The sequence below is a fragment of the Xyrauchen texanus genome, chromosome 25, assembly GCF_025860055.1.
Source record: "Xyrauchen texanus isolate HMW12.3.18 chromosome 25, RBS_HiC_50CHRs, whole genome shotgun sequence".
Lineage (NCBI taxonomy): Eukaryota > Metazoa > Chordata > Actinopteri > Cypriniformes > Catostomidae > Xyrauchen > Xyrauchen texanus.
The window spans coordinates 9,677,857-9,691,861 of NC_068300.1; the positions used below are offsets into that span (position 1 = coordinate 9,677,857).

A 14,005-nucleotide genomic window follows, 5' to 3' on the forward strand; every position below is an offset into this window, starting at 1 on the left:
ATTCAACATTATTTATTCATGTAATATTCCATTTCATGTATTTTGCAACACTTTTATAAACCATAGATTGGCACCCCTATGCACTTGTCCAAAGTTTGCATAATTTTTGTAGACTCCCCCTTATGGCGAAACATGGTAACATCCATCATACTATTAAATATGTAGTATTTATTATGCACAGTATGTGAATTTCCTGTATGCATGTAACGGAATGACTAAATGTGCAGTATAAAACAGCACACTACGCTTTACTTGACCTGCCATTTCCAGTGTGACAAATGAACCAGAAGTAATATCAACTGCACATGTAAAGTCTTTCTTAACTCATTTTTGGAATGCACAGTCAAAAGTGACATAAAACACAAAATAAGATAATAATAAAAACTAGGAAAAATGTAAAATAATTGGATGTCACTCGATAAATATAATAAAATAAAAAGACACTTACTTTGGAAAAAAAACATCTCACTATATTATACCATATTATTATAGTTGAGAACTATTATATTTAAGAAACAAGCAGAAAATTGGTTAACAAAAGATGATCTTTATTTTAACACCTTATTCTGAGACACACTTGTCCCTTTTTTGTTCCGCAAGTATTAGAGTGCAAATCCCAACACAAAGAGGGGGGAAAAATAATAAATAAAAAACATTTTTGTTATTTACAATTCAGTAGGTTACAATACATTAACAAATGAAAAGTAGTCAACCAAAAAAGCGGTCCGGTGAAATTCATGGAATTCTGTCTATGTTTAGATCCACATCAAAATCTGTACAAATTCTGTTCCATGCAAGAAAAGCTGAAACTGACAATATTCACAATAAATGTCCTTTCAACAAAACAAGTTGTTTGAAGGTCAGAAATGTAGCACTGTACGCTAACAAACGTTCTAAAACCACACAGACACAAACATACTGATTAATGTGCACATCACAGAGTTTGATCATTTCCAAACACAAATGCTGTTGTGTTAAAGGGACAGTTCTGGTCTATTATTGGGTGAACTATCCCTTTAAGGACACCACAAGAAGAAAATGACATAAAAAACTGATGCGTCACAGAATTTGGCCCTTTAAACCAGTGAATGAGAGTTCTCTTTAAATACAGGAGTTGTCGTATGGTTTTGTAATCAAGTGTAGGTGTGTGTCCAGGTCATAATGGTCAGAACAAAACCAAATGTCAGAACCCTGGTCAATGGGGGAGGTAGGGGTACTACAAAGTGACCATTTCTACGTCAGAGGTAACCACAAGAGAGGAAAACCATTCCTATACAGACAGACAAATGTTAAAAAAAAACTAAACAAAAAACATTATTTTATGGCACTGTATCATACATGCTCTTTAGACACTACCTACTGCTATTTAAATACCTTGACCAAAACGGTGACATCTGAGGTTGGTTAGTATGTTAAAGTTTCCAGATAATCTAGTTATTTAGTTGCACATGCACATTACGTGCCCAATCGCACACACAAACAAAAACAAGTATGATTTGTACACCCTTTTGAATTATCACACTATAATAATAGTGTTTTGGGGGTTGTGCAACAGATACTTTTCTCTGTTTTTAATTTGATCAAGTCATTTCAAGTCCCTTGAAGCATCATATCCAGTAGTACAAAGTTTTCAAAAAGAAATAAAAAGGTACCAAAACACCATAAAAAATAACTTAATCCCAGTTTTTCCATTACCATCTTAACTGTGCAAAGTTCGTCTTCTTATGAGTATATAAATACAATAAATTAAATAAACTCGAGATGCATAACAACAATAGATTATCAATTGTCATTCAAAACGTCCCATACAAGCTCTATCGATATACCTTTGTCACCTGGATGAATCCTAAAGCTAACTAGTATGTTTAGTCTTCCTCAGAGAGTGATTCACTTTAAGCTTAAATCGGCAGAGCAATTAGATGATTCAGTTCGAATGACTCTCTGGGAGTCTGGTATTTAACACTGGGAGAAGACGTTTTGTAGATAAATCAAAAACGGCTATACTAAAAACATTACAAGTTCCCACAGGAACCCATGGTGAATAAGCGTTCTGGATTGACCTACAAATTGATGTCATGACTGAAAAGCTCTACTGACTCTTCAATCAAAGAGACAGACCAAAGAATCAGAGTCCAGCATATTCTAATCAAACATCAATATCACACTTGTATTTTGCTGAATTGGAGTGTTTGGTTAAGAATAACTGAACAAACCAGAAGTTTCAGCAGGTTTAGTCATGTGTTAGATGTGTGAAAGCAAGCCGATCTGAGGCAGCTTTTTTTTTTATAAAATGTTTTATTGCATTGGTTCAAGGTGCATCAGCGGACTTTAAGAGGTCAGTTTAGAGTAGCTTGGAGGGGAGAACCGTCGACGCAGATATTTGAGGATGTAGAGCGGCAAGCAGCTGATCAAAGTGATGGCCGTAACCTTCCACACGAAAGACAGGGTGGCAATAAAATACACATCTGTGAGAGACCAGAATAAACATATTGTGTAAGTATACAGTACATTGCATATGATGTAGGCAATGGTCAAAAACATACTAGTTTAGCTACATGCTAGTGTCAGGATCGACTGTTCTTTACCCTTTTGAATGGGTACAGAAGAGCACCTTAAGGATCAACTGTTCTGTACCCCTGTAAAAGCATACAGAAAAGAGCCTTAAGGATCAACTGTTCTTTACCCTTTTGAATGGGCACAAAATAGTACCTTAAGGATAGGCTGTTCTTTACCCTTTTGAATGGGTACAGAAAAGAGCCTTAAGGCTCGACTGTTCTTTACCCCTTTAAAAGGGTACAGAAAAGAGCCTTAAGGATCGACTGTTCTTTACCCTTTTGAATGGGTACAGAAAAGAGCCTTAAGGATCGACTGTTCTTTACCCTTTTGAATGGGTACAGAAAAGAGCCTTAAGGATCGGCTGTTCTTTACCCTTTTGAATGGGTACAGAAAAGAGCCTTAAGGATCAACTGTTCTTTACCCTTTTGAATGGGTACAGAAAAGAGCCTTACGGATAGGCTGTTCTTTACCCTTTTGAATGGGTACAGAAAAGAGCCTTAAGGATCGACTGTTCTTTACCCTTTTGAATGGGTACAGAAAAGAGCCTTAAGGATCGACTGTTCTTTACCCTTTTGAATGGGTACAGAAAAGAGCCTTAAGGCTCGACTGTTCTTTACCCTTTTGAATGGGTACAGAAAAGAGCCTTAAGGATCATCTGTTCTTTAACCTTTTGAATGGGTACAGAAGAGCACCTTAAGGATCGACTGTTCTTTACCCCTTTAAAAGGGTACAGAAAAGAGCCTTAAGGATCATCTGTTCTTTAACCTTTTGAATGGGTACAGAAAAGAGCATTAAGGATCGGCTGCTCTGTAGCCTTTTGAACGTTTTCAGCAGTCTTGGTTCTGGAAATATCTGATCTTCATTAATTTTTTCCATATGGATTTAATAAAATTCTTCATAAAAGAGATTTAAACCAAGAACCAAACCAACCAGCGCTCATGTGAATCACACCATTACAAACTTTGATTTGAAGCAGAGAAGTATTTAAAAAAATCTGACTAAAAGACAAAGGTACAAGACTGTATACTTACCATCTTTCATGAGGCAATAAAAAACAATTCCATAAAGCGTTGCGAAAGATGTAATTGAATTAGAATCAATGGGAAATTATAAAACTTCTAATTTCAGTTTTGTTGATTATAAGTATATACAAATTTTTATTTTATTGCAAAATATTCAGATATATACAAATATATAAGAAGCTTGAGTGTATGAAGACCGATCAATTCCAGTTACTAGCAGCTTTGTCTCTTGTAAAAAAAAATTGTCTTGTTCAACTTTGATAAAAAAAAAAAAAAGATTTAAACCCTGTCTCCTGAAAGTTGCGTAGCAGTCAAACAATCAGATCTTGATGATTTCACAAAGTTTAGCCATTTTAGTGAACAATATGCATAAGATGAGGGTGAACAGTCTGAGAGTAAAGGCCAAATTATACTTTGGTTTACATCACTAAAGGAAAAAAAGAGTAAATAATCAATGAAATGTCAATTCTTAAAACAAATCACCCTGGTTTCCCCCCACAGAGTCGGAAATCTGGTCTATTTCATGGTAACGTCTAGACAATTTAACATGCTTGCGTAAAAAGTCTCTGAAAAGTTCTCTCATCAAAGCTTTTGATCTATTCTTGTGTGTACCAATTAAATTCCTGCTGAATAAGCCTTTGGTTCTCTTTTTAAACATTTATTCCCAGAAATGCAGGGAACAACACCAACACAGCTTGAAAAACATGCTCTCAGACCACAGTCAGGTCAAAACTTAAGACTTGATATGGAAGTGTGTGCAGTGTGACAGTCAGAATGTGCAGTGTGATTGCTGGAAACCAGCATCATGCTCCTCAATGGTGCTGACCGGCCTTTGTTTTATGTGGTCAGGTGCCACACACTGCCAAAGTTGGACGTTACATTGGGTGTTGCAGTGTCAGAACGCCTCATCAACACAACTGAAAGCACACTTGTTAATGCCCTCTGAATGTAAGCCTAGGATAGTCACAAGTCATCGCCACCATCATGGATTCATCATGTTCTCTGCCAGGTATACAAGATTCAACTGCGAATTCTTAGCAAAGTAGGTGGGCATAAGGAAACGATTATGCTTAAGGTCTTGGATGGGTTACTTCAGCACGATTTGCATGATATGGGATGGTGTGGCCTATTGGTTAAAGATGTGATCTGGTAACTAAAATGTTGTCCGTTCAAAATCTACCCTAAGGAGCAATCTACAAAGCTTTGTGCCCTGGATCAAGTTGTTTTTGATAAAACTAAGGTAAATGAGAACATTTACATACACCTATTATGCTTAATAAGCCAACATCGTGTGTGGTCATGTAAATGCCTAGGGGTATAGCTACACTATTATCAAAACAGCTGAGCAACTGTTACCCTACAAAACATGTTTGTTAAGTTAGTAGTGTCAGTATTAGCTCGGTACTCCCAACACTGGTGGGAACATTTTTAAAACGTATGCATTTGAAATATCATAAATATGAACACTTTTTAAGAAAGCAGAGCTCTTCAAAGTGAGAACTACTCTAATAAACACAAAGACCTTGGCAAGGGTATCATCGACCCAGCAGGAAATAAGAGCAGGCTTGTGGTATTTCCCTTCACAGTGAGCTCTGTGAGGTACACTGTTTTGCCTTCACCACATACACTGGAGCCCTGGAATGCTGACTCAGGGAGATCAATTTTATCAGCTCAAATTTAGCTCTCTCTGCTGAAAACAGGAATGATTTTGTGGAATGTGGCCACATTCTTCACCTGGACATATCCGAAATTCTGACGTCAAAACAGATTAGTAACAATAGGATATAATGACGATAATAGGATATAAAGCAGTAGCAAAACCTTGACCAGAAACCTTGGATAAAACATATACCACTAAAGTGTCGGAACAAAGACAGCAGTCCTTATACACTTAAACAAATGGAGACCTATATACATATGTGCTATTACGTGTGAAACGTGTGTGTATACAGTGAATTTAAAAACGTATTTAGACAATGTGGCAGGGCGGAGGGCGGGGCCGGATCGTGATCATACACACCCGGTCCCGTATTAGGCTAATCAAGCCTTCGAGAGGGATAAAGGTCGACTGCAGAGGATCGTGCGGGAGCGAGAGATCGTTAACGGACATGTCCGTCATGTGTGTAGGATCACAACTCGGCCCCGCCCTCTGCCCTGCCACAGACACTTATTGTATTAATTTCATTGCATTACATAAAAAAGTGGCATTTATTTTAAAAGATAGCACACATTACATGCAATATATTTTAAAAAGAAAAATGTATTTGCATTCGTTAACATTAGTTAACTACATTAAATATCAAACTAACAATGAACAATACAATTTCAGCATGAAATAGGTTCGAAATATACAAATACATTTTTAAAATGAAAAGTTGTATATGTGAACATTAGTTAACTAACTGCATTATTAACTAACACAAACAATTAACTATTGTACTTTTATAAAATAACATGTACTACGATTCAAAAAGGCTGTAAAAATATATTAATTCTGAGAAAAAGTCTAGTATCATGTGTTTACAAATGCCATTTGGTTTGATTTTGGTTTGATTGTATTCTGTAATTCACTGGCATTCACACATTTTTAAGTGTTCAAAAACTTTTTGGGGCAGTGTCAAAATACTCACCAATAAACTCATGTAAGAAGACGAGAGATGCGATGTAGCAGGCAAGACTGAGGAGCTCAGCTACGATCATTAACCAATGCCATGTCTGCACGGTCAACGCCACCATCAGTAGCTCAGTCAGGATCAGAGAGGTGAATGAGATTGCCACGATGTGAACAAACTCTGACTCGAACAGCAGCAGAGCTCCATACATAATGATGCTACCTGTAGATAGAGCAGACTTATTACTACAAGCAGTAAGAAATATAGCAGTGTACTGTCTTGCTGTAGAACCTTAATCAAGCAATAAAATGATGAGCAATATAATAACAATTGCTCAGTGAGACATTTGTGCTTATATTTTATAAGACTGATATGTGTGTGTGTGTGTGTGTGTGTATATGTTATATATTTATTTATATCTATTTTATTTCATATAGTATTTTTTTAAATAATATTTATGTATAAAATTATTGTAAAGGTTTTTTTTTTTTTTTTACTTTTTTGTGTGTACACAATAACATTTAAATAAATTATTATTAAAGATGTAAAAAAATGAAATTAAATAAAATACATAAAATTCTTACATGTGAAAATAAAATTACTTAATAATAATACATATAATATATCCATATCAAATTATAATATTATTAAAATATGAACATAACTAAATAATAGTTTAAATTGTATAAATAAATATATGAATCAAAGTATGACTTTATAAAATAAACAAATATATTAATATATTTTATCAAGTCATACTGACTTGACTTTGAATCATAGATTTTATTATACAATAAGATATGATTACATATATATATACATATATACACATATACACACACACACAACTGGTCAAAAGTTTTGAAACACTCGACTGAAATGTTTGATCTGAAGGTGTTTGCTCAAATGTTTGAAATTAGTTTTGTAGACAAAAATATAATTGTGCCACTATATTCCTTCATTTCATTATAAAACTAAAATTTTATTTACATTTTTTTTTTTTTAAATTGATGGACCAAATAATTAAGAAGCCAATAAGCGCCCAACATAGATGGGAACTCCTCCAATACTGTTTAAAAAGCGTCCCAGGGTGATTCCTCAAGAAGTCGGTAGTGTACATTATATAAATATATATATATATATTGAATGTACATGAACTACTGCTCTGTTAAGGGTTATATAATGCAATGGTTGTTAATGTTATTAATAAAAAGTTATTATTAAGTGTTATCATCTGGGCTAAGACTATTATTATTGGTTGAGTAAATTAGGTAAATGACATTTCCTTGCATATTATAGGAGTACCATCTGAGTGTTCACGTCACATTTGGCTGCAGATGCATGAAAGTGGTTAAGACATTAACATAAAAGCATTCACTTTAATCTCTGAACTGAGTATTCACTTTAAAAGACCCAGCACATATGGGCAATCTCAGGAAGAGGAAGGGCACTTCCAAAGATTTAGCTTTTTTTGTAACAGAACTTCCTGTCTTAAAGTGTTATTGTGCCTTTTGCCCTTAAACACAAAAACTTCTGCAATTGATAAAAACATTATTTCAATATGATTATTAGCAATATAGTGTAAACATGCTATAGTAGACATAACTAATAACCAAACCAATTTGAAGGAAAGTAAAAGAGCAGAAAATCCTGTATTTGGGTGAAAACAACTCATTGACTGAGATAAATAATAAGGAATATATATGACTTCTCTTTTCAAAACAAGCTACCACAGAAGGCTGGGAATACACAATTAAGTCTCCAGCAAACAGAATCTCCCTACAAACAAATGGAATGCCCACACACAAAAAGACTGGGGTGGAGTGTTCAAGGCTTCTAGTTTCGACTCAAAAAGCAATCTTGGAAAACCACCCTGACTTTTGTAGCCACAGACACAAATAAACTATTCAATCCGGGCATGCGAAAACACGTGCATTGGTTTTGTTTGGAAGAAACAACATTCACCACACAACCGTGCCGGCGGTGCAAGATAGTCTCTCGATTTGGAGCTTCCCTGTTTTCCTAACAAGCCTCGGAATCGACTTTGCAAACACAGTTTCGCTTCAGTCAGAACTAGACATAAATGGTCTACTCAATTTAGAGCACAATTATTTGTTGAGTGAAGGTTGCTAGTTCATGCATTGCACTGCACCATATGGTAAAATAACCAGATTTTTAGCTTACCTTGGTAGATACTGATCAACACCCATATTAAGAAGGTTTTGAACGAGAGAGGCCGTCCCTGAAAATAATGACAAGTACAATGCTTACAAAAAAATTAAGTATACACATTTCAGGTTCATTTGCAGATGATAAACTCTTAGCTACCTTTAAGAGATCCTTATAAAGTTCGGGATATAACATGGCCACCTCCGACTTGACATCTTTATCCAAAACAAGGGAGAAAACGGGGAACATGGTGTAGATTGTGGAGTACCTTTGGGGAAAATGGACATGTAAACATTTCAATATAATGATGCTTTTAAGGTCGACAGGTCATGAAAAACTGTCTGCAGCCACACCTTTGGTGATCACTGACAATTTAACCACTAAAATTGTACTTTTTTTGACCAAAATAACAGAACAAAAAAGGGATGAGTCCTTCGATATGTCCTTCCAAGGCCAGAAAACAATGCCAGTAAAGCCAAATTCATGGGGGTTTTAAAGGTTTTGGTGAAAACTCTTCGGTTTCCTCTAACTGTCCTGAACTCTTGCCGATAAGTTTAATAATTTACACTGAATTAGACGAGGCTCAAGCGTGTCCACTTTTAATCCTTGCTCAATTCACACATGACAAAGAATCTTTTAATGTGTCAGCTTTGGCGACTCTTATTCTTGCTCAGTGGCCATGACTCTTGGATGGAACAGACCCTCAAATGTCAGAGCTGTCTGAAACACATGGTTGAAATACCAGTGAGATTTCACTGAGAGCAAATGAGTCATCACTCACACTCACCCGATAATGAGGAAGCCTTGATACAGCGGAACAGATGCAAAGTAGAAGACAGAGGAGAACACGGCCTGAGAAGAGACAAGAGACAACATCATCAGGACTCACTGGGAAGAGAAGCAAGGCAGCAGGCAGCTGGAGGAATGTTATACTTATAGATTCTGTCGCTTCTATTATAAAAGTATTGTGATTCACCATGTACATGGTGCAGTGAAAGCATCAGATGGTAATACTACGGTAATTTACATGGCAATCCTGTTATCATGGATTGTGTTTTAAAAAATGAAAATGTCCAAAAAACATGGTATTACCATGGTATGTGTACAATAAAGCAAGGCATTACCATGGTATTTTCATTGTATTATGTCCACAAAACAATGTATTACCATGGTAGGAGTCCAAAAAACATGTTTTTTTGCATGGTACAATCCAAAAAACATGGCAAATGTAAAAGTAAAAAGAATGCTTTATTACCAAGGTAAATGCCCTTAAAGTGGTTTCATCAATGGAATCGGTATGTCCAATAAACCAAGTTATAACCATAGTACAATTAGAAAAATATGGTAAATGTTTTTTTGACATGGTACATGTAAAAAATGTGGTATAAACATGGTACATGTCCAAAAAAACAAGGTATTACCATTGTATGTGTCTCATAAAATAAAGTCTTACTGTGGTACAATAGCAAAAACATGGTTATAATGTTTTTGTAACGTTATATGTATACAAAAAAATACAAAAAAAAAACATGGTACAATCCAAATTATGGTTATAATGTTTTAGTAACAAGGTATATGTAAAAAAAAAAAAAAATTGGTATTACCATGGTACTATGTCCATAAAACAATGTAGAACCATGGTATGTGTCCAATAAACCAAGGTATTACCATGGAATAATAAAAACAAACATGGTAATAATGTTGTTGTAACATGGTATATGTAAAAAAAAAAAAGGGTATTACCATGGTACATGTTCAAAAACATGGTAACACCCTGGTATATGTAAAAACATGGTATTACCATGGTATATGTCCAATAAACCAATGTATTATCATGGTCAAATTCCAAAAACATGGTTATAATGTTTTTGGACATGGCAAATGTAAAAATAAAATGTGGTAATACCATGGCGCATGCCCAAAAAAACATGGTTTTATAATGGTATGTGTCCAATAAATCTAGGTATTACCACTGTACAATCCCAAAAACATGGTACTTATGTGAAAAAAATATATTATTATAAAAACATATACAGTATGTTCATAAATTATGTTCCTATGTTATTATACCCCCACACATTTTTTTTAATAAATAAATGTACAAAAACTGCGGTAATACTATGGTATAGGTCCAGAAAAAATGGTTTTACCATGGTTTTAGGTCCAAAAACATGGCAGCACCATTGTATTTGTCCAACAATCCAAGGTATTATCATGGTACAATACAAAATAAATGGTAATAATGTTTTTGTTCCATTGGATATATTAAAAACATAGTATCACCAAGGTGTGTTCAAAAAATCATGGTACTACCATAGTACAAATAAAAACATGGTAATAATAACAGGGTGTCATGTTCAAAAAGTACTTTGGGTACTTTTACATCTGAATACAATACAGAACATTATTCCAAAACACCTTAATGAACACATAATACTGTTTATTACTAAAGATAACATTATTCAAATTTTGAGGTTTTCAGAGGTTTGCCAGATACAAGTCAGCCCTTTTTTAAACTCAAAAACACATTACACTGTGCTTATTTGCAGCTAATGGACATGATTCATGTGCTACTAGTGGATAATTACTTGAGCAGACACACACACACACACACACACACACACACACACACACACAAACACAAACACAAACACACTACCTGCATGGTACTGATGCAGAGACTCCGGTGAATAACAAACTGGCTGAGTGCGGCAGAGCGTTTGTAGCTGTTTCTGCCATGTACCATCAGAAGTCTGCCCAAGTGTTTAAACTGAGTGATGGAGAAATCGGCCGCCAGAGATGCCTGCTTCCCTTCCTGCCAACACAGAAAAATAAACAAATAGGTCATACCGCTTACCAACACGTTTCAGATCATGAGGCTATATTAAGCATCTTTGGGCCATTTGGTTGAGGTTGTGTTTAGGACTGACCGAGTGAACGCAGAGACTTGTAGTAAAAACAATGTCCCACGTAACCACGGCAATTCAATCAAGGTCTAAGCGGCGTTAGTCATGAATGACTCAATATCAATTAGCCATCCCATAATGTCTCATTTTGATGTCCTGGAAAGCTTGCATGGCCCACCACAACTGGGTCAACCTTGCCTTTGAGGTATTTTAGGTACATTTAGACTCAATAACGTAAAACTGTTTACAGTCTGACAGCTAAAATGTGTTTCTAACTGTATGGACGTCCTAAAGGCAACTGCTGTGTCACTGATGGGTCTCCATTGTTTTGAAATCTTTGGTGGTCTAGGACTCAGACAACATTAAAGTTGACATGAAACAGCATTCAAAACCCATTTTACAGTCTGGCTATTCTCTGTTAACTTCTCACATCAACAAGGTACTTCCATCCACAGAACTGCCCCTCACTGGATATTTTTTTTGTTTTTTGGCTTAATTCTGAGTAAATTCTAGAGACTGTTGTGTGTGAAAATCCCAGCAGTTACAGAAATACTTAAACCAGTCCATCTAGCACCAACAACCATCCATGTGATTATCTAATCAGCCAATCACGTGGCAGCAGTGCATAAAATCATGCGGATACGGGTCAGGAGCTTCAGTTAATGTTCACATCAGCCATCAGAATGGGGAAAAAAATGTGATCTCAGTGATTTGGACCGTGGCATGATTGTTGGTGCCAGATGGGCTGGTTTGAGTATTTCTGTAACTGCTGATCTCCTGGGATTTTCACACAACAGTCTCTAGAATTTACTCTGAATGGCGCTAAAAATAAAAAACATCCAGTGAGTGTCAGTTTTGCGGACAGTATCGCCTTGTTGATGAGAGGTCAACAGAGAATGTCCAGACTGGTTTGAACTGACAATGTCTACGGTAACTCAGATAACCGCTCTGTACATTTGTGGTGAGAAGGATATCATCTCATAATGCTAATCTGTGATGTGGGTTGGTGCAGTTTTGGGGGCACGAGGGGGGACCTATACAATATTAGGCAGGTGGTTTTAATGTGGTGGCTAATCTGTGTATTTCTGAGTGAAACAGGGTATTCAATGAGATATAAATGTAGGCCAGAACTTGATTTTATCAATCAGGAAATTATTGGATTGTTTCCAAATATATTTTTCTGCAAGGAACATCCATTCATTGTGCACAATTAGGAAAATAACTAAGGTCCATTTTGATTTTGTGTGACTTCAAAAAAGTTTCCCTGAGCTTGCAATTTCAGTAATGTAAGAAATGTGATAATATCTAGAGTGGATGTAAAAGAGCCTCTGTATAGTGTGTGTTTGACGCAGTGATGGTACATGAAGGGAATATTCCGGAAGCAGGCAACAGAGTTTGTGGCAGTGTATGTGACAGGGCTGCTGCTCTGGGAAGTGGTAGTTCTTACTTTGCCCTCCACTCCCACACCACAGTCCGCTTCCTGGATCATGCTGACATCATTTCCTCCATCCCCTGAGAGAGAGAGAGAGAACAGTGAGTGATGATTCCGTGACAGCTGGTGCCGTGACCCGGATGGACATCTCATGACGGGGTCAATAAAACGGATAATAATGCGCTTGACAACTTTTGTTAAACAGAGCACATGTATTAAGACAACACTTTCAATGGAAACAACTTATATAACAACATCCATAACATATATGTAAGGGATGCACAATATATTGGTGACCATATCAGCATCAGCCAATATTGGCATTTAGTTATTTTTTATTTTTTTTACATTTAGCATAAACTTGGAGAATTTGGAGGCAGAAAATTTAGGGACATATCTTGTCCAATTTAAAGAGAACATTATTTTTCTATGGCATGTTGTTTTCTTAATAAAGACAAATGGGACAAAATTAATATAGCTTCTTAAAAAGCAGTAAACAAAATAGTGTAGATCTATAATATCAGCCATTATATACTGGATATCAGCGATAAACTAGTAATTATTAGCAGAACCAGCCACAATTCTTGTATCTGTGCATCTATTTTTTTGGCTTAATAAAGACAACTAACAGTCAATGAATAATAAATAAATCAATGTTGCTGTTTTTTTAATAAATAAAAGGCACATATGTGATATGTAAAAGTTATACAAGATAAAAATGACAATTTTCAGATTATTCAGACCAGATTATTCACTTACCCACGGCACAGGTGAGTCTGCCAGTGCGTTCCTGCAGCAGACGAACAATCTGAGCCTTCTGAGTCGGAGCACAGCGGCAACACACAACAGCTGGACACTGACACGCCAATTCCATAAACTCATACTCATAATACTTTAGACAGACCTGCCAAACAACAACAGCACAGAAAATAACCTATTTAAAAAAAGACATTGGTCAGCATAAATCAATACCATTGTACATATAGCACTCTAAATGGCCCAATGTCTGGATTTTATTTAGATAAATAAAAACGTATATTTTTAATCTAACTAGTCTAGTCTAACATGTTTTTTTTTATGGACATACTATATAGTATGGCATCATCATAACCATGTTTTTTTGGGGGCATTTACCATCATGGTAATATCAAGTTTTTTTTACATGTGCCATAATATTACCAAGTGTTTTGGACATATACTATAGTAATACCATGCTTTTTACTACTGTAAATTTGTGAACTTTTGACCATTTCATTAGAAATGGAAGACAAAAATAAATTTGGATGGAGGCTTTTTCTACATTAATTA

The 14,005-nt window shown here is 35.7% G+C and overlaps 1 protein-coding gene across 1 annotated transcript in view; it reads right to left on the reverse strand.

Moving 5' to 3' along the window:
• Positions 1-533: 533 nt before the first annotated feature.
• Positions 534-14,005, reverse strand: part of LOC127618848 (probable phospholipid-transporting ATPase IIA) — a 62,872-nt gene continuing 49,400 nt past the window's right edge. Inside the window, exons 21-28 of the mRNA XM_052091494.1 lie at positions 13,457-13,601; positions 12,713-12,777; positions 11,019-11,174; positions 9,147-9,211; positions 8,519-8,627; positions 8,375-8,432; positions 6,209-6,412; positions 534-2,465 (exon numbers count right to left, since the gene is read on the reverse strand). Of these exons, the coding sequence (XP_051947454.1) occupies positions 2,329-2,465; positions 6,209-6,412; positions 8,375-8,432; positions 8,519-8,627; positions 9,147-9,211; positions 11,019-11,174; positions 12,713-12,777; positions 13,457-13,601 (939 nt within the window). The 3' untranslated portion in view covers positions 534-2,328. The remainder of the gene's footprint in view (positions 2,466-6,208; positions 6,413-8,374; positions 8,433-8,518; positions 8,628-9,146; positions 9,212-11,018; positions 11,175-12,712; positions 12,778-13,456; positions 13,602-14,005) is intronic.